At 38.3% G+C, this 26,131-nt stretch overlaps 1 protein-coding gene across 4 annotated transcripts in view; it reads right to left on the minus strand.

Annotated features, from left to right (window-relative positions):
• The window catches only part of nlgn3a (neuroligin 3a), a 212,898-nt gene that overhangs the window by 116,830 nt on the left and 69,937 nt on the right, over positions 1–26,131 (minus strand). For 3 of the 4 annotated variants that reach the window (XM_058063837.2, XM_078788071.1, XM_058063836.2), the window contains one exon: positions 23,396–23,545. The exons of the other annotated variant lie outside the window; for it this stretch is intronic. In XM_058063837.2, the coding sequence (XP_057919820.1) occupies positions 23,396–23,545 (150 nt within the window). The remainder of the gene's footprint in view (positions 1–23,395; positions 23,546–26,131) is intronic. 4 annotated transcript variants of the gene reach the window in all.

Below are 26,131 nucleotides of genomic sequence, written 5' to 3' on the forward strand. Positions count from 1 at the left end.
ATAAATCACACTTGCTGGGCTGTTTGGAGTCATGGGGGGTCAAATGACTGGTTGATACACCTAATGGTGGAAAGGTGCAAACAAAGTCACTCTCGATAGGTTGTGCCCTGCACCGCTCCTGCTGAGAGATGACACTTTATTTTGATTGCCTCTATCAGCCCACCTTCAAAACATCGAGATTTCCTGTCCAAACAGGATTTACTCTTCTGACAGTTTTGTCTGACTTTTATGTGGAATTAACTTCCAAGTCTGAAGAGTTGTTGGCTTTGCTGTATTACAGTAAAGTCTCGTTATATCGATATCGGTTAAAACGAATTACTACTTATTACGATACTATTTTCATTTCCTGGCAAATTTCTAGTCTTTTATGATATAATTAGCTCCGTTAGTACTATACACGGTTATTATGATAATCCGGTTACTACGATGCCCTTTTCATCTCCCGCCAGCCAATTTGGTCTGCTTATATCGATACAAAAGCAGCTTAAATCAATCTTTGCTTAAGGATTTCAATACCAAAAAAGAACACGGCTGCTTCCAGTCAACTTTATTTTTCACACTTCCACCACCAGAGTGCAGCACACACAGCGGAAAACACCCGTCCCTCGCGCCTACCCCTCCGGGTGGCAACACCTTCCCTATCGATAGTTCCGGGGTGAATTATGTCCCGGTAACCGGTAATCACTACAGCGTAAGTTTATTTTTATTTACTGTAGTACAAAATGTATTGTAGTACAAAAGCATGCTAGATACGCAATCCATGAACTCAAGGAGAAAATTACATGCCATATCAAAGATCCGCCCACTTTTAATGCAGTTCGGCGCAGGATCGGATATATGGATAGTCCGGTTATATCGGTATTTTTTCCGACTCCCGAGAATATCGATATAACGAGACTTTACTGTATATCCATTATTGGTGCCTTTGACCAACCAAAGTCACCAATGTTTGCAGTATGCAATCACACTGGTCACACCCCCATTGTTTATGTCCTGCTTGGTTAATACAGAACTCTTCAATGGGAAACTTATTACATATTGGGCAACAGTCCATCGCTGAAATTACACCGTTATCGGTCTATTAAAAAATGTAACATGACATGGCATAGTAATTTTCCTCTAATGTACTCGTTCCTGATCCTATCCATCCTGGTCACTCCCAGTGAGAACTTTAGCATCCTCTTCTCTTCTACCTCCAGTTCTGCTTCCTGTCTTTTCCTCAGTGTCACTGTCTCTAGTATACCAATGGACTTTATATTTATAATTTATTGTGTGGGCAGCACAGTGGAACATGTCGACATCTTAACATCACAGGGTTGGAATCTTGGCTTGAGTATGTTCTCTTTTTCTTCCAAGAATGAGGACATAAACTACATCATTTTTAAAACGTTCACTAAGTACTTGCTTGAGATGCTATCAAATTCACTCTTGAGTAATTTCATCACAATGCCTTCTATTTATGAAACTACAGTGGAACCTTGGTTACCATCATTGATCTGACTCTAACCAAAACATATTAAATTTTCATCCCCAGAAATAATGTAAATCCAATTAATCCATGCTAGGAAGACAAAAATGTTAATAAAAACATGGTTTTATAGTTTTACAATTATTACATGCAAAATGCATATAAAAAACGATTCCCTTCTGATCATGAATGCAAAATAACCCAAAAATGGAACCAACAAATGCATTTTTAGAAAAAAAAGTAATGAGTAGCCATTTTTGTTCATCATTCATCATTTTTTAAAAAATTTGTGCATGGAAATTTTGCTCCAGGTGGTAAAGATGGCTACACTGTCTGTAACTGATGTCTATTTTTGTAAATTTCACTTGCCTTCCAATCCCAAAAGTTCTCAATTGGATTTAGATCAGAGGAACATGCAGCATGGTCCAAAACGGTGAGTTTTTTCCACTGGAAGAATTTCTTTTTTGGTAGGTGGACATTATGAAATATGGAGTTGTCGTGTTGGTAAAGCCGGTCATTATCACACAGACAAGGTCCTTCAGTTATGAGGGATGCCGTTTGACGACCCTGCACAATCTGAATCTGAATTCTTCCATTGAAGGAAAAAGCACCCCAGATCATGATGGTGCACCTCCGCTGTGCCATTGCTTATTTTTGTATTTTGAAGCTCTATTCAGAACCTCCTTTAGACTCAACAGCAAAAAAATGTAAATACTTGCAATTTTGATCAGGAGTGTATAATGCATGCATTAGTTCTGTATCGCCATGCATCTCCCAGGATAAAACACTTTTTTCCTTCCAACTTCTTGAAACTGGCAAATTTCTCACTTTCCGTCCCTTCCCCATTTGAATAAAAGTTCACTCCTACTCTTGAAAGTGTGATTAAAAGCATTACGACCAGACATTGCTCACAGTCGTCACAGTCGTTTCTCAGAACCTTTTTACCTCTGACTGGTACAGCTGCGTCGACAATAACAGCACATCACACACTGTTATTTGCCCTTCTCAGCTGTGCTGCCCACTTCAATCCATTATCCCAAAATGTCCACCTACCTTTGCAGAGCAATCTACTTCATTGCCACCTCAAGTGCCACTCTTTACCAAGCACACCCCCAGGGTCATTTCTAATCCAACCTTCTTTTTTTCCTTCCTCCATCTACTTTCACAACGCCAATTCTACGTCTTGTTCCTCAACTCCTTCATTCCCATTTCCTCTGCCCTTCCACAATGTTGCTATGTGGTGGCAGCAGTCAGGTGTGCCTCCCACACATGTGAGGATTGCTGACCTTGGCGGTCAGCTTTGGGAGCTTCAATGATTAATAACCTACAAGACAAGATACACGTGCATGCAGACTTTTGACAAGGTCCATGATGGACGCACATATTAACAGACATGCCCACACTTCCTGCGTTCTAATACTTCAAGTCCTTTATCTTTGAAGTCCGTAACAACAACAGCTGTTTTTAGCTGTTTAGAGACACTTTATCATATATTAATATATTATATATATATTGATATAGGGGATGACAAACATTGAATTTTTGATGGTAATGGTAATGGTTTTATTTCATTTGAACATGCATCAGATTACAATTGAATGCATCCCATAATCAGTTCACAGTTCCACATGTCCAAAAGGAGTAGGAAGAAGCAAAGCTTATTAAATCCTACCCCTCCATCTGGTACTTTTACAATGAGTAACTGTTACATTTGTTCACTTCCTGCTTTCCATAATACAGTTTAGGGTTTTTTTTTTTTAATAATGCACCTCGTACTGAAGTACAAGGTGATTATGACCATACAATGACATACATGATACATTTGTTCACTTCCTGCTTTCCTAATATAGTTTAAGTTTTTTTTAATTAATTTAAAATTTAAAAATATATATATATTTTTTTATTTGTTTTATTAAAAAAATAATAATAATTTTTTGTCACGTACTGAAGTACAAGGTGATATGACCATCCAATAACATAATGCAGGGGTGGGCAAACTTTTTGACTCGCGGGCCGCATTGATATGACAAAATTTACGGGGGGGGGGGGGGCAGACTATATATTTTACACGTAACAGTCCACCTGGTATTATTGTATCTGTATCTATTTATATTTAAATATTTTAAAAAATAATAAAATATTATAATAATTACAATAAAATTAAAATAATAATTATATTATTATTATGTAAAATATGCAAATATAACAATAATATTATATATAATTAATATAATAATTAGCATTAATATAATAATTATAATAATCATAATAGTTCTAATAATAATTATAATAATCTAATAATAATAATAATTATTATTATTATGTGCTTGTGTCCCTTTTTTCAGGAGCACTTTGTAAACAACAGACCATGTCAAAAAACGAAATTGATAAAACCATCAAAAGGTTGGCTCAGGCCATGATGCCAGGTTGTATGTTGAGTTTAAATGAAATACTTTTGGGCGGGCCGTATTCAAACACTTGGCGGGCCGGATGTGGCCCCCGGGCCGTAATTTGCCCACCCCTGACATAATGGGTACCATATTAAGTGTCAATATAGTGATATATATAGCACATCATGACTGGTTCAAGACTCTTCATCCTTGTATTTAGCAAACATCAACTGCTTGTATTGTTTCTTGAATTTTGCTTTGTTCAATACTGAAATATTTCTTGCCACCTTATGTTGTATATTTGTAATATGAGGTTTCCAGCTCATATTTTCATCTATTGTGATCCCCAGAAATGTATTTGATCTCTGTAATCTTCAGGTACTACCAATACAATCCTGGATGATGCTTCAGCACACTTGCGCGGCTTGCTGCTCTCTGGCTGGGGTGGGGCCTCAATAGCCGCAGATGGCGCTTGGGGCGCCCGGGCTTGGTGGGTGCTTCTTATGGGAGCATTCCGTGTGGCCTCACAATAATGAGGTAAATGATGGTTGGACATCGGGTGTCACGTTGACCACATGTTGGTAACATGTCTGTGGCACGAGGAAGAGGTCTGTTGGATAACAGAACAAACAATCCATCCAAATGTAGGCCCGCCCAGGGATCACACATACTTGTGGGTCCAGCCAAAATGGCGTCTTATTGGAGGGCAGCGGGGTGTGCGGGGACTGCTAGGGTGCTGGGCACTCGGTGGGTGCACTCAGGGGATAGGGGGGTCGGGGCCAGGTGGGTTGACTGGCGGGGTTGGTGGTGTGCTTCAGCAATGTTCTGATGTTCCCACTCTTCTTTTGTTGTTTTGTCTTATGTAAGATTCTGTGATTATATGTGTGAAAAAAAAAAAAACAACAACTTTGAATTGAATTGGTAACTGCTATGGCGTGGAGAAGGGGTAGGATTTAATAAGCTTTGCTTCTTCCTGCTCCTTTTCAGACATGTGTAGTAATGAGGTGTTGTGTGTATGCATGTATGTGTATGTGTATATATGTATATATATATGTATGTAGATATGTGTGTATGTACATGTATGTATATATTTGTGTATATATACGTATATATATATATATATACATATATATATAAATAGATATTGTAAGTGCATATGTGAGAAAGAATAATGTAACATAGTATGCATGTCTGAAATAAATTAAGAAGAAGAAGAAGGATGTATTTTAGCTTTGCATGTTTTAATATACCATGCGATGACTAAAAATTAAAAAAAATAATATTTTTAGCAATAAAAGGTATATTTTCACCGAGCCAAGTCTGATACTTCAAGTGTTTCTCTTGTGTTGTAGACTATAGATATTATGGATCATTATTTTCCAATATCACTGTATCGTGATATTATCAGTATGCCAATAATATTGCATTTCCCAAAATTCCCACCACTAGGTTGTAACTCACATCTTGAGATAGCCAACAAATCTCCAATCAGCACTCATTAAACAACTGCGGTGAGGAAAAGAACCCCCCCCCCCACAACCATCTGCCAATACAAATAATAAGCTGACACTACTTCCACTCTTAATAATCATAATAATAATCATTGTCGCTGTGTTTTGGTGAAGTCCCTCCACAGAGATGATGCAAATGATGTTAGCAACAAACACTAACAGGATATGAAGGTGAACAGATGGAGAGGAGGAGAGAGAGCTTGGCATCATGGGAAATCCCCAGCAGTCTAGGCCTATAACAGCATAATTAAGGGCTAATTCACAACAAGCCAAAGTCCGCCCTTGCTATAAGCTTTATCAAAAAGTACCCAACCAATTAGTTTCATTAGTCTATGTGTATAAACCTGGATATCATTTACATAACAATGACTTTTTATGAATTGCTTTATACAGACATTCATTAAAAGCATGTTGTTGCTATAAAATAGGAACCATGAGAGTCCATGTTTCACTTTTAACGTTATTACCAGTAATGCTATTTTGTTTGAAGGAATGTTGCAAACAGGTTCAAATTGTGTGATAAATTCAACATTAAACAAATGAATAATGTCACTTTTAGTAGAATAAATTCAAAGCCTTAATGACGTTGTGAACTTTGTGAAAATGTCATATTATTGTGCTACCAATCGTTAAAAGAGGAGTGGACAAAATCATGGACCGCAAAGCTTGTTAAGTTCCCATTTGTTATTGGAATACATAAATATAATAATGTGTTTGTGTTCAGAAACGTTAAAAATATGTGTTCAACCTACAGTTCAATGTGAAAATTCATTCATTTTCGATTGCTTATACTCACAAGGATGCTGGAGGCTATCCCAGCTGTCTTCAGATGAGAGGTGGGTTACACCAGGCAATCACAGGGCACATATAGACAAACAACCATTCACACTCACATTCATACCTATGGATAATTTGGATAATTAACCTAGCATGTTTTTGGAATGTGGGAGTATCCGGAGAAAACCCACACATACATGGAAAAAAAAACATGCAAACTCCACACAGAGATGCCCGAGGGTGGAATCAAACTCGTGTCTCCTAGCTGTGAGGCATGTGTACTAACCACTCGATCACTGTGCAGCCAATGTGAAAATTATTCCTTGCAAATTATTCTCCAGGCGCTATGAGCAACAGTCTCAATCACGTTGTCATCTTACAAAGAACACCAGCTAAATTCATCACACAGCAACTTAACACTCTAAAGGCCGGTAAGAAATATACAAGACAAGTACGAATACAACTTTAAAACAACAGCAATTTTAACTTCCACCTAAAACATGTCCTCTTACTATCAACAAATGAAACATTGTAGTCCTAATACATTCATAAACAATAATTCTATAAAATAATGCTGGCAGCCACACAATTTGGAAAGCTGCAAATTTCCATGTGGCACAAACATCCGTATAGAACCAAAGTCAAATGAAAAATATGAAACTCTGGACTAATCCAATCTGTGAAATTCTAAACCGGTTTCATTCAGCACATGAACACAGTGTGAAAAAATATATAATATTAGAATATTAAAGGGAGATTTCTGGCATAATTAGTGCTTTTATTGCAAATTGATTGCTGAACTTGGATGCTTTTTTGCTGTGTGAAATACGCCGATAAGAACCGATATCTAATTTTAATGCCAATATCAACTAGTATCAGATAAAACAGTATAAATCCAAGAACAGGCACTTGTGGAACACCATTACTTATTGAAAGCAAGCTCATAAATAGATTTGATATGATGTGATGTCACTAAAAAATCATGGGTCACTGTTTTGTACGTTAGATTTTGATACTACATTTGTTTGAAAAGTAGAGTAGGTCTATTTAAAGGTGTTTTGAAGGACTGCACTAAAGAGATATTGATCATGTCAAGTAAATTAGTGCTAACTACACATCCCTTGTTATACTTTCCTACTGCGGCAGCAAAGACATCTCCGGGTTGATCAATAATGTGATCCTGCGCAGATTTAAATGCTGTAAATGCTGGTATCTCTTCTGTTCGACTTTCACCTGTACATGTTTTGCCCTGAGGAAGAAGAAGCGACTGTGTGTTGTTTTGTGAAGTTACAAATCCCTTCAGGACAAATGCAGTCAGAAGGAAATCTGTGCTGCCATTAGGCAGCCCACACTCCCCACTAGAGCAGAATACAAAGTGAAACAAAGCATTCAAGCAAAGGATGACCACAAAGAGATCTCTCAGGTACCATAAAGAAAAAGCACGACATGATTTGTCTTATACAGAATCTAAGAAATACAAATATATCCTACTGGGTAAAGACGATATAGCTTACTGATAACATTTTTGACGGTGATATACTCGATTTTTAAACATCTCCGAGAATGATAGGTTCACTGTTTTGACTTGATAGATATTGTTACAGCTGACAATGTCCCAAAAGAGTGGGAAAATGTTTATTTGACATAAATTGCTGTTTTTCATTCATTCATTCCTTTTCTACCGCTTATCCTCATGAGAGTTGTGGAAGTGCTGGAGCCTATCCCAGCTGTCTTCAGGCGAGAGACGTGGTACACCCTGGACTGGTCGCCTATCTATGGACAATTTGGAGTGGTCATGCATGCACGGGGAGAACATGCAAATTCCACAGGATGGAATTTAACTCGGGTCTCCAAGCTGTGAGACCAGCGTGCTAACCACTCGTCCGCCGTACAGCCCCAATTGCTGTTGTTCTTCATTGATATTTAATTTGTACTTAATATTTCGCAAGAGCACACTGCTTTAAATTGAACAATCTAATTGTGTTAATGGTAATGGTTTTATTTCATTTGAACATGCATCAGATTACAATTGAATGCATCACATAATCAGTTCACAGTTCCACATGTCCAAAAGGAGTAGGAAGAAGCAAAGCTTATTAAATCCTACCCCTCCATCTGGTACTTTTACAATCAGTAACTGTTACATTTGTTCACTTCCTGCTTTCCATAATACAGTTTAAGTTTTTTTTTTTTTTTTAATAATGTACCTCGTACCGAAGTACAAGGTGATATGACCATCCAATGACATAATGAGTACCATAGTAAGTGTCAATATAGTGATATATATAGCACATCATGACTGGTTCAAGACTCTTCATCCTTGTATTTAGCAAACATCAACTGCTTGTATTGTTTCTTGAATTGGCTCATCGTTGTGCATTGTTTGAGGTCCTTACTCAATCCATTCCATAGTTTGATTCCACATACTGAAATGCTATGGCTTTTTAACGTAGTCCTAGCATATAAGTGTTTCAAATGTAGTTCTTCCCTGAGATCATATTTCTCCTCTCTTGTAGAGAAGTATTGGATGACATTTTTAGCTAATTGGTTATTTTTTGCCTGTTTGAAGATGAACTATATCAGCAAGTTGAAGTATTTGTGATTTTAGAAATAAGGAGTTAGTATGTTCTCTGTAGGCAGCATTATGAATTATCCTTACTGACCTTTTTTGCAGTACATTTAGCGAGTGAAGATTGCTTTTACAGTTATTAGCCCATATTTCCACACAATAAGTAAGATATGGTAGAACCAGAGAGCAATAAAGAGTGTGGAGTGATTTCTGATTGAGAACAAATTTTGCTTTGTTCAATACTGAAATATTTCTGGCCACCTTATGTTGTATATTTGTAATATGAGGTTTCCAGAAATGTATTTTCGTTCACCCTTTCAATGTCCACACCGTCTATTTGTATTTGCTGTTGCGTGTCCTTTCTGCTGTTACCAAACAGCATGATTTTAGTTTATTTAGGTTCAAGGACAATCTGTTAATGCTAAGCACATAAAACTTTTTGAACGGGAAATTTACCCAGGATTCATCCGTAATGGCTGCTAATAGCACTACAATAATTTAGTCATAATACCACACTAAAAGAGTGAGGAAATACTCATTCCATACCTTGCAAGAAAAGGTCAGTTCACAGTAGAACAATAAAACTGCTGGTATGAACACCTTTTGAAAGTCATGTGACTGCTGAGAGCGTCGCCAAAAAGCAAAGCTTTGTGACTGAAATGGTAATAATCTGCTGCTGTGCATATGTACCGTATAAATTCCCTATTACAGTATGTCTGCATCAACTACAAACAAGGACAACTTGGAAAAGAACACTCCGTGACTGGAATTTTGAAGCACTGCAGCTTGACCAGAGAATCTGTACAAGGTCAGACATTGTTGAAGTGAGAATTAAATGTTATTTCTCACAGTACAAAGGTTCAACATATCAAGCAATAAAGAAAACTGACACAAAAGTGGCATTGTCACTTAGTGAAATTGCTATTCAATCTCTACACTTCATAATGGCAAGTTATGTGTGAAACACTACACTGAACCTCTCACCTCGATGGAAGCAATTGTTTTGGTTCGCATTTATGTTCGACGCCGCACTGTTACATGTGTAATTATCCGAACATGTTTTCACCTTAGAGCAGCGCTACGGCTTCTTGAAAAAGCACGGCAGCTTCCCTAATGTCACACTTTCAAAATGTCATGCTCTTAGAAAATGATGTACTTTGCGCCTCGCTATTTGTTGTAAGATGAAAAAAAGGAAACACTTTCTCATTAACAATGCATTAGCAATCTGGGTTCAAGTCTTAGCAGTGACAGAGAATTTGATGTTAGAGGAGTGCGGAACATTTGTATACACGATGGAAACAACAGAGATTCTGAGGAGGTGGGTACACTGACTATACACATTATTGACTTTTTTTCTATGAGCAATAACTTGGTGTTACCAAATAAGGGTGACATTCAGTCAGGAGAGGCAGGTGAGGCAGACGCTCACCAGTCATGATGAAAAGGTGTTTGTTATTCAACAGTACCGTGTTCCCTGGCTACATCGCCGAACAACAAGAGCAATATGTGTTGACAAGGATACAAAAACATTACAGCTGAACGGCGCCGAGACGACACACGTAAAAAATTCTTGTGTCGAAGAGATTGATCATCACAATTCAAATGAAATTCAAACTTTGGGAGTGTTTAAAAAAAATGAAATGGGTGTTGTATACTTATGTGAGACCAGACATGTCCAGACATGTCGTTTATCTTATGAGATATAGCCAACCAGAACAGCAGGACTGTTGGCTAAGGGAGAACCCGTCCATTGTGTTCTGCATTCTGATTGGCTGATATACTGTAAATTAATCTTCCATTATGTGAGGACTACGAGGAGTAATAAAATATAACAAGAGCAATATGTATTGACAAGGATACAAAAACACTACAGCTGAACAGCGCTGAGAAGACACACATAAAAATGTCTTGTGTCGAAGAGATTGATCATTAAAATTCAAATGAAATTCAAACTTTGAGAGTGTTTAAAAAAATGAAATGGGTGTTGTATACTTATGTGAGACCAGACGTGTCCACACATGCTGTTTATCTTATGAGATATAGCCAGCCAGAACAGCAGGACTGTTGGCTAAGGGATAACCCGTCCATTGTGTTCTGCATTCTGATTGGCTGATATACTGTAAATGCATCATCCATTATGTGAGGACTACGAGGAGTAATAAAATACAACAAGAGCAATATGTGTTGACAAGGATACAAAAACACTACAGCTGAACAGCGCAGAGACGACACACTTAAAAATTTCTTGTGTCTAAGAGATTGATCATTACAATTCAAATGAAAGTCAAACTTTGAGAGTGTTTTAAAAAAATGAAATGGGTGTTGTATACTTATGTGAGACCAGACATGTCCAAACATGTCGTTTATCTTATGAGATATAGCCAACCAGAACAGCAGGACTGTTGGCTAAGGGATAACCCGTCCATTGTGTTCTGCATGCTGATTGGCTGATATACTGTAAATGCATCATCCATTATGTGAGGACTACGAGGAGTAATAAAATACAACAAGAGCAATATGTGTTGACAAGGATACAAAAACACTACAGCTGAACGGCGCCGGGACGACACACGTAAAAATTTCTTGTGTCGAAGAGATTGATCATTACAATTCAAATGAAATTATTATTATTCATCCTCACGAGTGTCGCGGGGGTGCTGGAGCCTATCCCAGCTGTCTTTGGGCGAGAGGCGGGGTACACCCTGGACTGGTCGCCAATCACAGGGCAAATATAGACAAACAACCATTCACACTCACATTCATACCTATGGACAATTTGGAGTCGTATTATTATTATTATTATTATTATTATTAATATTATAGCAGCAGCTCACCTTGAGGTGATCAGACTTTAACAATAAACATTTCTCAGTAAACAATTTCAGGTGACTTACTTTCTTCTTTTTCCTGTCATCCTCTTAACGATCAACTTGTATTCACATAAAAAAATCCAACACAATGTAACAAAAATGTACAGAAAAAAAACAAATAGACAAACCATGAAAGCGCTGTGTAATTCTTTCTTTGTTGTAAAACCGCTGCTTGACAATCAATTGTTTCCTCGGGTCAGTTCCTCTTGGCATTCTTGCCTTTGCAGTTTCAATCAATACTTTTCAGTGGTAAGAAAACATGTTCATTGAACATTGTGACAGGCTAAGTGGCGGTCAACAAAAGAGCCCCTCGATCAGTGCTGTCATTCAAATCTGCTGCAATCAATCTAAGAAGAATTTTAATACATTACTTTGGAATATTCATAATATTCATAAATGTTTTCATATTTGGAGGAATTAAACCATTATAGTCAAATAGGCTGTTCATCAGCTGATCAAAAGTTTGAGACAAAGGCATGACAAAAATGTGGATTTAGTGTCATAATTCACATGATATCATAACAATGTCATAATATCTTGATGCGTCATCGGACAATTATTTTTCTTTACTGTGTTTTTAGCAGTAATCTATCAGCTTCGGTTGTACTACTATCAGTGTGTAGGCTGCATCTAGCCTGAGGAAATACAAATGTTCCTGTATTGGCCAACTAGGAAGCATTTATGTTTAAACAAAAGTGTATTGGGTTACATTGTGTAAACGGGGTCATGGTACTCAAGAGCTGGCATCTTACAGTAATGCTATTTAGCCAACATGCATCAATGCACAATGTCAGGGAGGGTCATGAGCGATCTGAGTGCGACTCAGTTTACAGTACAGCAGAAGAGTTGCACTGTAATGTGCAATCGGAAACCTACAAACTATTAACCTGACAACACCAGATGGTGTGTTTCAGAAACCCATTTGGGAAATTGCCAAAAGAAGCTGTGTGGAAAAGAGAAGGCATATTAAACTTGCAAGGTGATTGGACAAAACAATCTTTCTGTCATATCAATTGGGGGCCAATTACATCAACGGTGGCTAAGTGGTCACTTGATGAGAGCAGTTGACTGAATATGTATCTGAATAATATCAGCAGAGAAGCACTTTCTTTTATATTTCTGATGAAATGGATAATGGTGGAAAAGTGGTTAGGACTTCCAGGTTTTACCCTCCGTTGATTTGACCCCTTCATGTTCTTCCCATGTATGTGTTTCCATTCCTACATTACAAAAACATGCATTTTAGAACATTTTAGAGAACCTCTAAATCAGGGGTCTCAATCTCAATTTACTTGGGGACCACTGGAGCTAGGGTCTGGGTGAGACTGGGCCGCATCAGGTTTTCAAAAAAAACAAAAAAAAACGCATTTATTAAAAACAGAAAAATGAATAAACTTTGCTTTGGTTCCTATTTTCTACAAGAAAAGCTCTGATAAAACATTCCACTGTTCTCAAATATCTTACTTTTTTATTTTTCTACACAAAACAAATCAAGAATGAAGAAAATCAATCAATCAGTAATAAATAAATAAATATAATAATAATAACAAAACGGCAAATAATAAAAACTTAAGAAACCACATATAGTTGGTGGGTAGACAAATTATTTTTTTCAGATTAAAATGAACAAAGCATTATTAGAGCCCTGTAGACATGACAAAACACGACTATAGTCACATTTATACTCTTTTTATTTACAACATATTGCGCAACTGCAGGGTCTTGAGACACATGCTAACTCGCAAACTAGAGCGCTAGCGACCTAAACGGTAGCCTTCAAGTTATTTCCTTTAAACTTAAATAGCCAAAAACTTACCACTTCCGCACGGATAGGGAGGATAACTATTAACAGTTATTTAACCTTTAACATGAACATAAATCAAATGTAATAATTTTTTCTGGGTCAGCATCCATATGAAACCACATTAAACTTTCATATCAAGGCGGGGCCTCAAACTAGTGTCCTGCGGAACACAGTTGGCCCGCGTGTTTGAGACCCCTGCTCTAAATTGTCCATAGGTATGAATGTGAGTGTGAATGGTTGTTTGTCTATATGTGTCCCTGTGATTGGCTGGCGACCAGTCCAGGGTGTACCCCGCCTCTCGCCCGAAGACAGCTGGGATAGGCTCCAGCAACCCTTGTGAGGAAAAAGCGGTAGAAAATGAATGAATGAATGAATGAATAATGAAACAGAATGACATTATATAAAAACACTTTTTTGTTTCTTTACTTTATTTTACTTTTATTTAAGCTACAAATGTGTCAGATTGTTGTACTGTATTGTTTCGATTCCCACTGTACTCCACATGGACTCTTCATCTGATGGACCTTGTATTACCCTTTCCTAAACTTTCTCCACAAACTTAAAAGCATAGCATTGCGCAATATGTTTTGCTATACAAAAGCATTAAGCTTCAAGGTGAACCCAAGAGTCTGGCCCAAACCTAGATTGATTACTTAATTGATTAAAAGCGTATCTCAATTTTTTTGTTGCCAATACAGTGTATATTCACCTGAGATTCCCCTGTGAAGGACTGCTCCAACACGCTAAATCACTTTCTCCCAGAGTGTGTGGATAAATTACAACAAGCCACATTCTTTTAAAAAGAAAGTCACAACACACACTGGCTGGAAAATATATTGCACCATCATCACGCTGAAGATTTAGGCTCTAGGAGTTCCACTCTCAGATACAATCATATAAAGATTAAGCTTATTTTGATTGGATCTAAAACTGTTCTTTTCAAGGCCGGCGTGACCTGAATGAACTATGCTGACATATCTTCCCGGCACTGGTCCAGAAATAAAAGCGGCTGCAATCAGGGAGATCTAAGAGGCGGTCATTATAAAGGTCACCAATTATTAGAGGAGAAAACTTGCCCCCCTTTTGGACACTACCTGACCGCTCTCAACCACTGTGGCGCGGTACACTAGTGTACCTTCAGAAACCGTCAGGTGTGCCGTGAGGAATTATCCAATATCACTTTTTATAATTAACATTTATTAATCATCATTTGCGGCGGTCGAGTGGTTAGCACGCAAACCTCACAGCTAAGAGACGAGGGTTCAATTCCACCCTCGGCCATCTCTGTGTGGAGTTTGCATGTTCTCCCCGTGCATGCATGGGTTTTCTCCGGGTACTCCGGTTTCCTCCCACATTCCAAAAACATGCTAGGTTAATTAGCGACTCCAAATTGTCCATAGGTATGAATGTGAGTGTGAATGGTTGTTTGTCTATATGTGCCCTGTGATTGGCTGGCCACCAGTCCAGGGTGTACCCCGCCTCTCACCCGAAAACAACTGGGATATGCTCCAGCACCCCCGCGACCCTCGTGAGGATAAGCGGTAGAAAATGAATTATTGAATGAATAATTATCATTTGCAAATATTATGTCAGTAGTATACATGGACCCAAATATTCCAATTGCATTTGGTTTATTTCCTCAAACGGAATTGAACAGGGATGGAATATTCCTTTAACCAATCCGATTGAGGTATCTTGTACCCGCTCAAACGGAAAGTTGTCAGACTGCGTTCTTCTTTGTGGTGTTTTTCTTCTTCTGTTCTTTATTGGGGGCGGCACGGCGGCACGGCGGCACGGCGGTCTAGTGGTTAGTGCGCAGACCTCACAGCTAGGAGACCAGGGTTCAATTCCACCCATTGCGTGGGTTTTCTCCGGGTACTCCGGTTTCCTCCCACATTCCAAAAACATGCTACGTTAATTAGCGACTCCAAATTGTCCATAGGTATGAATGTGAGTGTGAATGGTTGTTTGTCTATATGTGCCCTGTGATTGGCTGGCAACCAGTCCAGGGTCTAAGCAAAGTTTGTTTTTGATTCAAACTAAATTTCAAGACTGGACAGACAAAAAACTGACAATTCGGAATTATTCCAACAAGTGAAAGAAAAACTCGAGGAAGTCGGTATCACGGGATGTTGATGTTTACGTTTTAATGGGCATGCCCTGTTGACTATTCTGTTTGATTTTCACGGCGCATGTAGACAAGAGATTGGAATAGTCCTTTCTATGGATACCATTGTTTCCCATTGTCTGTGGTGTAAAGACTGGCATAGCAATGTAATATCGGTCCGTGTGGCAACACCTGCCTTGTTCCTCTGATAGACTTATTGATGCACGTGTGAGGTCGTGGTGAAATTTTGTAACATTTTTGGTTAGTGGTGTGCCACAAGATTTTTCCAATGTAAAAAAAAAAACATGCCGTGGCTCAAAAAAGGTTGAAAATCACTTCTCTAAGAGAGAATTTTGGAAAAGACGGGAATCTTTTGTTAATTTTTAATGCATCTGGAACTGCTAATAAAATGGCTTCCTCTCACCACTACCAACACACAGCGGAATTGGAAATTGACATGCTCTGGAGAGCCAGTGAGTAATTATATTTGTAAAGAGCAGAGATACAAGATACTCCCCTCATGCTGGGAGTCATTACCCGTCATTTGAGAGGTATGGCTACTCAGAACAAACATAAATATTGAATATTCACATGCAGTCTTTTACACACATTTCACTTCCTGACCTGAAGTCAGTGACCCCGACTCAAAGCCGACTGAGCGCTAATCATCCCGCGGAGGGTCAACAAGTGATTAATGATTAGATCTGAAAAGTTCAATCTCCTACACAGCAAGAGAGTGAGATGTGAAAGTTTCTAAATGGGGACTCGGGAGAATTGTGGCGTAGTCTTTGAAGCAATAATTACCGTTTCAGCAACACGGAGCTTCAAGCTGCAGGAGAACGATAATACTTTGTGGACTCATCTTTAATTGGATCATGAGTGGTGGTGTCTTAACAACATCACAACTCAAAAGTACACGTAGTTTGCGGTTTTCGCTGCAGAGTCTCACGGATGCTCTAAAAAGCGTGCTAAAAAAAAAAAAAACAGATGGTATCTACCGCGGCTCGTCTTTAGGAAACAAAACAAATGCTGCATCTATATTTCATAAGAGACTGAGCTTCGCCTCTACATAATTTTGATCCATTAGCAGTAACATTGAAAAGCCTGGGACGACGATAACTGCAGATATCTCAAACAAAACAAAAACTATGAATAAAACATTCATCAGTGACATTTAGAAAGGTTTTGGCGCCAATTTGTCGCAATATGCTATTCTTTTTTTTTTTTTTTTTTTTCATTGGCCGCATTCAAATAGCTTTCAGTACAGATTTGCTAAGTCGGTACTGCGGTTGTTTCTGATGCCATTAAATATTCAGTCTGTTGTGTGGATTTCAAAAGGTGTTTATTGCATTTTTAATACCATATTCCAATGTGCCCGTGGATAGCGTTTGGAGCTATATTAGTGTCAGAAAACATGCTTCGAGTTGCCTTGTCTACTTTCACTTTAAACTCATTATCTTGTCTAATTCTCCCTGCCTCCATTATTCCCTCATCCCTTGAAGCGTCCTAATTAAACCAGCTTTTCATAATCTGTATTAATTTATTTATTTGCCTATTTACATTGAATTGCTTCCCTTATGCGAGTGACTAAATTGCTGATTTTATTTATTATTTTAAGCGAAGATAATATGCAGCACTTGACTCGAAGCATCACTAGAGGTGAAGTAACATCTGAAGTATTTTCCCCTGGTTTTGACTGTCACATGACCTCTTGTGCGGGCTTTCAACTAGGAGTCTTGTCGTAGATGAAATGCCTCCATTAACCTACATAGTACGCTTTATTTCTAATTATCACTCAGCCTGTTTAATGAGACATGTATAACACTACAAACACTGGTTGATGTACAATTTGTAACCAAAAGCATTATAAAACATTTATTACTTTATTATAACAAGTGATGTTTTAATGAAAAATATTGGGATTTTAATCTGTAATATGTACGGATGAGTGGGTGTTAGCGTCTTGTGTTAGGGTCGGCACCGACCCGTTTTACATTTTAATGCATAAAAAGAATCACATAACGTCAGGAAACTCTATTTCAACAAAATAAAACCATAAAAATAATTTTTATTACATTTTAAAATGGTCTGGTTGAAATTATGACCACTGTATTGTGACCCGGTTATAATAATATGACTATAAAGCAGGGGTTTCAAACATGCGGCCCATGGGCCAAATGTGGCCCGCAGGACACTAATTTGAGTCCCCCGCCTTGATATAAAAGTTTAATGTTAGTGCGGCCCGCGCAAGTTTGATATGGATGCTGTATGGTATCATGTACCCAGAAAAAATTATTACGTTTGATTAATGTTCATGTTAAAGGTCAAATAACTGTTAATACTTATCCTCCCTATATGTGTGGAAGTGGTAAGTTTTTGGCTATTTAAGTTTAAAGGAAATAACTTGAAGGCTACCGTTTAGGTCGCTAGCTCTCTAGTTTGCGAGTTAGCATGTGTCTCAAGACCCTGCAGTTGCGCAATATGTTGTAAATAAAAAAAGTATAAATGTGACTATAGTCGTGTTTTGTCATGTCTACAGGGCTCTAATAATGCTTTGTTCATTTTAATCTGAAAAATAAAATTGTCTACCCACCAACTATATGTGGTTTCTTAATAGTTATCCTCCCTATCCGTGTGGAAGTGGTAAGTTTTTGGCTATTTAGGTTTAAAGGAAATAACTTGAAGGCTACCGGCCAACATTTTCATGGATGAGGAAGCCTAAGAAGGTAACCAAGACATGAGAAACACATTTGATGGTAACTTATTGTTTTTAGTGTATTTTATAGCTGATTTAATACATGGGTTAAAACCGACCCGTTAACATAAGAGATGATGAGGAAGATTAAGGCGATGTGTCCGTGAATGTTAATGTTAATGTGATGATGGATATGTTGGGCCAATGGGATACCAGCGGTGTAGTATCAGCCTACAAACATCGAAAGTCGGGTACCATTGCAATAAAACAGCACCATTAGTAGTCCTTATTTGTAATTACCACTAATGACTTTATGCAAACTAGCTAAAAAATGACTACAAACCGTGATGTCTGTTACTGGGAGAATGGTAGGTCACACTTTCAAAAGCGATGATGTCCAGACAGCCTAGTGCTAATTTTCCCATCATGCTCTGATTTCTCTCTGGCCTTGGTTTTATTTGCGCTGTATGAGTGTGTCTGTAATAACAGTTAAAGCTGCACCATGGGGAGATTATCGGACCATGCTACATTATCGCCCAAACACACGCACCACTTCTTCGCTGCTCATTTCTCAGAAGGCGCTCACCAAGAGACCGACTTTGTGTGTTTGTGCATGTAAGCAAAGCACATCTGCGTGTGTTTTTTTTTTTTTTTCATGTTGTATATCTTTGTGGATTATTACATGTGTGTGCTTTCTCGGAGTACTGACGTTCCCTGTATGGAGGGTGCTTGTGCATGAATATAGAATGACATTTAGCGAAAACGTGGCAGTGAGAGTAGAAACATCTGAGTCATAATTGAAGTGCCATAAAAGAAATATGAGCATGGATGCGTATTAGACGTACATGCTGAGCCCCACACCAGCAGCGGGATGCAGCATGTTCAGCCAGGACTCTACAGGGCCACGTTACACCCCTGCAATGTTGATTACAGCACTCAAAAAGGGGAGAAGAAACACAATCAAGGCAAGCAGCCTTGATGCCAAAATTGATAGGATAAAACGCTCTTATCTCCATTAAAAACAGTTTTGGGTTCATGTAAAGTTGGTGTGATGTAACTCATCGAATAAAACACAACATCAACGCAACGCAACAACGCTAGTCAGTCAGGGAGAACCCGTAATCTGTCTTCAGGCACGAGAGGCGGGGTACACCCTGGACTGATCGCCAGCCAATCACAGGGCACATATAGTCAAACAACCATTCACACTCACATTCATAATGGACAATTTGGGAGTCGCTAATTAACCTAGCATGTTTTTGGAATGTCAGAGGAAACCGGAAAACCCACACATGCACGGGGAGAACATGCAAACTCCGGGGGTGGAATTGAACTTGCAATGTGATTCATCAATTCTGAAACCTGTTTATGGTCTGTGTTTTCTTGCATCTTTTTTTAGCAAGGGGGCAAATTGACACAACGTTACGCACGACCACGGTAATTTTCATTTTCTATTTCATTCATTTATTTCATTCATTTATAGAAGAAGAAAAAACACCTAATGTAAATAATATAAGGGTGACACAATTTCCTGATGTAGCCAAATATAAATATCAATATCATTCGTCAATCTAGAATGAAAGGGTACAGAGGAAAGTCTTATTTTATCCGCTCATTTTCTCCCCAGAATTCAGTTACAAAGAATATGCATGTTTTTAAATTACTTTCTTTGTAACTGAATTATATATATATAATTATATATGTATATATATATATTTATATGTTTTTAAATTATTTAAAAACATATATTTATATATATATATATATATATGCTTATATTTAAATTTTGTTTTTTCTTATATTTATATATATATGTTATATATATATATGTTTTAAAATTACTTTCTTTGTAACTGAATTATATATATCATTATATTATATAATTATATATATATATGCTTATATTTATATTTGTTTTTTCTTATATTTATATATATATGTTATATATATATATATATGTTTTAAAATTACTTTCTTTGTAACTGAATTATATATATCATTATATTATATAATTATATATATTATATATGTATATGTCATTCCCTACGACAAAAGTGATCATGGTATGGTAATTTTAGTGCACTTGTCAACATATTTGTGCAGCCAAAAATAAAAATAGTAGAGACATATCGTCTATCCAGCAACGCCATTTTTGAGCTCCTGCAAGGGCAGATTTGGAGCCCGATTCAAAAAGGATCCACGCCATATCTCCCATGACAAAATTCCTTACAGACTGCATTTCCTTGTACCTGAGATGCATCCAGCACGCTATTGCAATGTGCATAATTCCGATGATGCAATGTCTCTGTTGGAGTTCACCAGTAGGTTTAGTTGCATCTTCTACCAAGACCTCCAACGGAATAGCTTCAAACCTATTCAAACGTCCATTTTTTATGGCAAATGGTGACAGCGGTGCCACAGGCAAAATCCTCATTTAAATATGACGGTTCATACCACTTTTGCACCTGTTCAATATTGTGAAATGAATCATTGCAGATCACCAGAAATGATCTGCATGATGATAAAGATGGGTGAAATATGTAGAATGTTTGGTTAGTGTGCTAACCCACTCCATTTTGTGTTGCTGCAGCTGTTTCCATGGAGCTCTCTCTCCACTAGCACCTCCATAAACACACACACACACACACACACACACACATACACACAACGTGTCTGAAAGAGGATTCAGCTGCGTGAGTCAATCGGCAGCCAAACACAACTCAGGCTATGAACTCATCATTCCCTTCCACAGGATCTTCTGCTGGTCTCCAAGCCTCATTATTTTAAATGGCTGGCATTTAAAATTCATTTTAATTCCCCACAAGACACATGCCGAATCTTTTCAAATAGTTGCTTCCACTCTGGAAAACGCAGTGCATCAGTTAATTGTCAGGTGGGGCAGTACCCCGAGAAATTCCACTCAATAAAAATAATAAAACACTCACACAAAACATTGAAATGCAGTCTATTGAAACGCTATTGTTAACCAAAACAGCAGCACCTACCGAAGAACATAAGGGCCATTCATTCCTTCTACTCCAGGGGTCTCAAACTCAATTTACCTGGGGGCCACTGGAGCTAGGGTCTGGGTGAGACTGGGCCGCATCAGGTTTTCCAAAAAAAAAAAAACCCAAAAAAGCGCATTTATTAAAAACAAAAAAAAATGAAAAAACTTCGCTTTGGTTCCGATTTTCTACAATAAAAGCTCTGATAAAACATTCCACTGTTCTCAAATATCTTAATTTTTATTTTTCTACACAAAATAAGATGAAAAATAAATAAATAAATCAAGAATAAAGAAAATCAATCAATCAGTAATAAATAAATATAATAATAATAATAAAACGGCAAATAATAAAAACTTAAGAAACCACATATAGTTGGTGGGTAGACAAATTATTTTTTTCAGATTAAAATGAACAAAGCATTATTAGAGCCCTGTAGACATGACAAAACACGACTATAGTCACATTTATACTCTTTTTATTTACAACATATTGCGCAACTGCAGGGTCTTGAGACACATGCTAACTCGCAAACTAGAGCGCTAGCGACCTAAACGGTAGCCTTCAAGTTATTTCCTTTAAACTTAAATAGCCAAAAACTTACCACTTCCACACGGATAGGGAGGATAACTATTAACAGTTATTTAACCTTTAACATGAACATTAATCAAACGTAATAATTTTTCTGGGTACATGATACCATACAGCATCCATATCAAACTTGTGTGGGCCGCACTGACATTAAACTTAATGTCAAACTTAAACTTAAACTCATATCAAGGCGGGGGCCTCAAACTAGTGTCCTGCGGGCCACATCTGGCCCGCGGGCTGCGTGTTTGAAACCCCTGTTCTACTCTGTCTTGGTCCTTTGAATAATTATTAAAATGACTTTGTACAAATAAAGCTTGGCAATCTGCAATTAAATGTCCACCGCCACTACATGACTAATACATAAACATGATATTACCATAGCAACCAATCTACATATTTACTGATAATCGTCTTATGCTGCCTTTGTCAGCATCCCCCCTCCCTCGTCCGCCACTCCCCTACCTACGTTTCACCCCCTTTCATTCTGTGATTCACCGTCTTCCCGGTCTGACTCTGCTGTTACTTTTACTGATCTATCACTGATCTATCATATGTGTATATTTATAATTATGGAAACCCTTCTTCTCACAGCTAGGAGACCAGGGTTCGATTCCACCCTCGGCCATCTCTGTGTGGAGTTTGCATGTTCTCCCCGTGCATGTGTGGGTTTTCCTCCGGTTTCCTCCCAAATTCCAAAAACATGCTAGGTTAATTAGCGACTCCAAATTGTCCATAGGTATGAATGTGAGTGTGAATGGTTGTTTGTCTATATGTGCCCTGTGATTGGCTGGTAACCAGTCCGGGGCGCATCCTGCCTCTACCCTGAAAGACAGCTGGGATAGGCTCCAGCACCCCCGCGACCGTCATGAGGAAAAGCGGTAGAAAATGAATGAATGAAACCCTCCTGTGCTGCACGGTGGTTCGAGTGGTTATCGCGCAGACCTCACAGCTAGGAGACCAGGGTTCAATTCCACACTCGGCCAACTCTGTGAGGAATTTGCATGTTCTCCTCGTGCATGTGTGGGTTTTCTCCGGGTACTCCGGTTTCCTCCCACATTTCAAAAACATGCTAGGTTAATTAGCGACTACAAATTGTCCATAGGTATGAATGTGAGTGTGAATGGTTGTTTGTCTATATGTGCCCTGTGATTGGCTGGCAACCAGTCCACGGTGCACCCCGCCTCTCGGCCAAAGACCCCACGACCCTCATGAGGAAAAGTGGTAGAAAATGAATGAATGAATGAATAAAACCTTCCATCATAACAAATATAATTAATATGAATAAATTTGTGTACATATTTCAATTTGAATAATCCTCCACATCACTTGCTGAATAAATTAAAGCCTCTCATATTGACAAAATGACATTGAAACACAGGTAACAGGTGAGTATTTACCTGTGGTAACACCCCCCCAATTCATTATATAGCCAGAGTTGAACCAAATAACACAGCACCAGTTCAGCAACCATGCGGAACCATAATAATACACAAGCAATGTCCTGAAAACTTCATCCGAACCATCTTGGAATTCCAATCCGTGAAACCACAGCAAGCCATAAAAAAAACAAAAATGATGTGTATGAAACATAAGAAATAAATCACTTACCAAGAACTCCAACACGGTAGTTGAGCGTGATAACGATGACGTTCCCGTAACTGGCTAGGACGCTTCCGTCGATCATGTTTCCCGTCCCCTCCATGTAGGATCCACCGTGGATGTACACCATCACAGGCTTGGCTCCGGTATCTCGTATGTCTGCAAGAGCGGCCATTGTTAACACATTCACATTAACGCCCGCTCATTGACGCCATTGTGGCTCAATTCACATTCACATAGACTTCATAGTCAACAAACACACACGGTTAGCCTCCCAGATACCAACGCTTAATAGCCTCGGAAGCGTCGTTCCGTTGTATCTTCTCCACAAGAATGTCAACTCATTATATGGAGTTGAATTCTATTAAAGTAATTGGCTATCTTAGCTGCAAATGACATCTAATTTACCTCTTAGAACTCAAACTATTAGGCTTGTGTTTGGTTTTTCCTGGAAGCAGGCGCATATACCAAATATGTGCAAGAACGACGCTATTAAGGGAGAGAAGAGATACTCTGACATATTCCCTACTTTGACAGTGACTAGAGATTTACACTCGGTAATTATACAATGCACCTTTTTTATGCACTGGCCTAACTTGTTTGCACAGAGGTTGCAATATACAAATATGCATGTTTATTTATTCCCAAAGCGCACATACGTAGATGGGCCAGCTGGAATGACACTCCAGCCACATGAAGGACATTCACTGAGGGAGGGGGGGGGGGGGGGGGGGGGGAAAGAAAAAAGCCTCTGTCTGAGGAATAGACTGAATTAGTGAGTGGCGAGCAGGAGCCGACAAGACAAGAAACTCTCTCTCATTTTCACTCCAGCAAACTCCCCACACCTCCCCCACCCCCACCCCCACCCCGCCCCACACATTTTGTATCACTTTCACTCACACAGACTCTCCCCTGTCTCCCTCCTGCCTTTCTCCCATCACTTCCCAATTCCCTCTCTCTTTTTTTACCCAAGCTTCGAGAGTGGTGCGAATGAGAAGGGGTGCAAGGGCAAAGAGTGACGAAGAAAAAGAGAGACACTATAAAAATGGCTACAGTTGAGAAAAGAAAGAAAATGGAGGCGTAGAATATCAACAATAGGTTTATATTTAAAAGGGGGTTTTATGTATCATGGTTGCTATAGTGACTGGTAGTGGCATCCTGCACCTGCATCACATTCTACAAAGACGTACTATTTAAATCAGTTTATTCCTTTTGTTTGAACACAAAGCAACTATAAGTACTGAACATAATGCAGTATTTTATCGGGTTGGTATCTGGGAGGGTGATATTATTGTACAGTGAAATAATGTGATATTCAGCCGACACCAGCGATATTAAACAAGAAAAGGAGGAGGTAAAACAACATAGTGGGTACAGTCAAAAAGGGAAATGGAAAGGAAATAAATAGGCCAATGAAACATAGACAATGACAAAAAAAATATAGGACCGAAATAACAAAACCAAAAAAATGTCAATGTCATCAGTCACCTCTTTTGTTGATTCACATCATGTCGCCATGACAACAGTTCAATCCCATTAAGGAGTGTGACACAAGCTGGAGAAGCTCAATTTATTCGATGCTATTTACTGACTTTGTCGGAGGAATTACGCCGATGTGATATACTCGATTGACTATCACCAAATTGCGTCATGCGTGCAATAATATCGTCACACGCTATTTGCTGATGTGTCCACATCTGGGTTTCAAACATCATTTAAATGTAAGCAAAACATCGTAACCAATCAGCGGTCATTATAGGTAGGGATTAATGGCAGAACACTGCCTTCTAGTTCTGTTAGAATTATCACGAAAAATGCATATATTCCAAAATAGAACACAGAAAAACATAACATCACATGTACCAAAATTTGCATATGGGTTCTGTGCTAGAAAAGAAAAAAAAAAGGACAGGTCCATTAAATGCACCACATAGTAAAACACTTTCATTAGAATCCCATGCACAATTACAAATAAATAATACACATATACAGTAAATAGAAATAAATACATCGGTAATGCGGTACTGTTGTTAAAAGACATGCTGGTGTGCAATGGTGGATGAGGTGAAAATCATTTGAATAACCCATTTTCTCACATTCAAAGCATTCTCACATCACATTAGTCCAACCTAACAGAGCACTCTACTCTCATATAGTGACAAATGGGACATGAACAAAACCTCATATTCTAAATCAGTGTGCACATCACAATGTTAGCCGATTTTTTAAGTTCATATGTTCAAGTTCATATCGTGATGCACATGCTACAGTGCATCCGGAAAGTATTCACAGCGCTTCACTTTTTCTACATTTTGTCATGTTACAGCCTCATTCCAAATTGTATTAAATTAATCTCTTACCTCAAAATTCTACACAAAATACTCCATTATGACAATGTGAAAAAGTTTTTTTTTTACTTTTTTTGAATTTATTAAAAATAGAAAACAAAAAAATCACATTTACATAAGTATTCACAGCCTTTGCCGTGAAGCTCAAAATTGAGCTCAGGTGCATCTTTTTTCCACTGATCATCCTTGAGATCTTTCTACAGCTTAATTGGAGTCCACCTGCAGTAAATTCAGTTGATTGGACATGATTTGGAAATATAATAACTGTCTATATAAGGTCCCACAGTTGACTGTGCATGTCAGAGCACAAACACCAAGCATGAAGTCAAAAGAACTGTCTGTAGACCTGCGAGACAGGATTGTCTTGAGGCACAAATCTGGGGAAGGATACAGAAAA

The sequence above is a fragment of the Doryrhamphus excisus genome, linkage group LG22, assembly GCF_037039965.1.
Source record: "Doryrhamphus excisus strain RoL-2023G ecotype Guam linkage group LG22, RoL_Dexc_Guam_v1.1, whole genome shotgun sequence".
In the NCBI taxonomy this organism is placed as follows: domain Eukaryota; kingdom Metazoa; phylum Chordata; class Actinopteri; order Syngnathiformes; family Syngnathidae; genus Doryrhamphus; species Doryrhamphus excisus.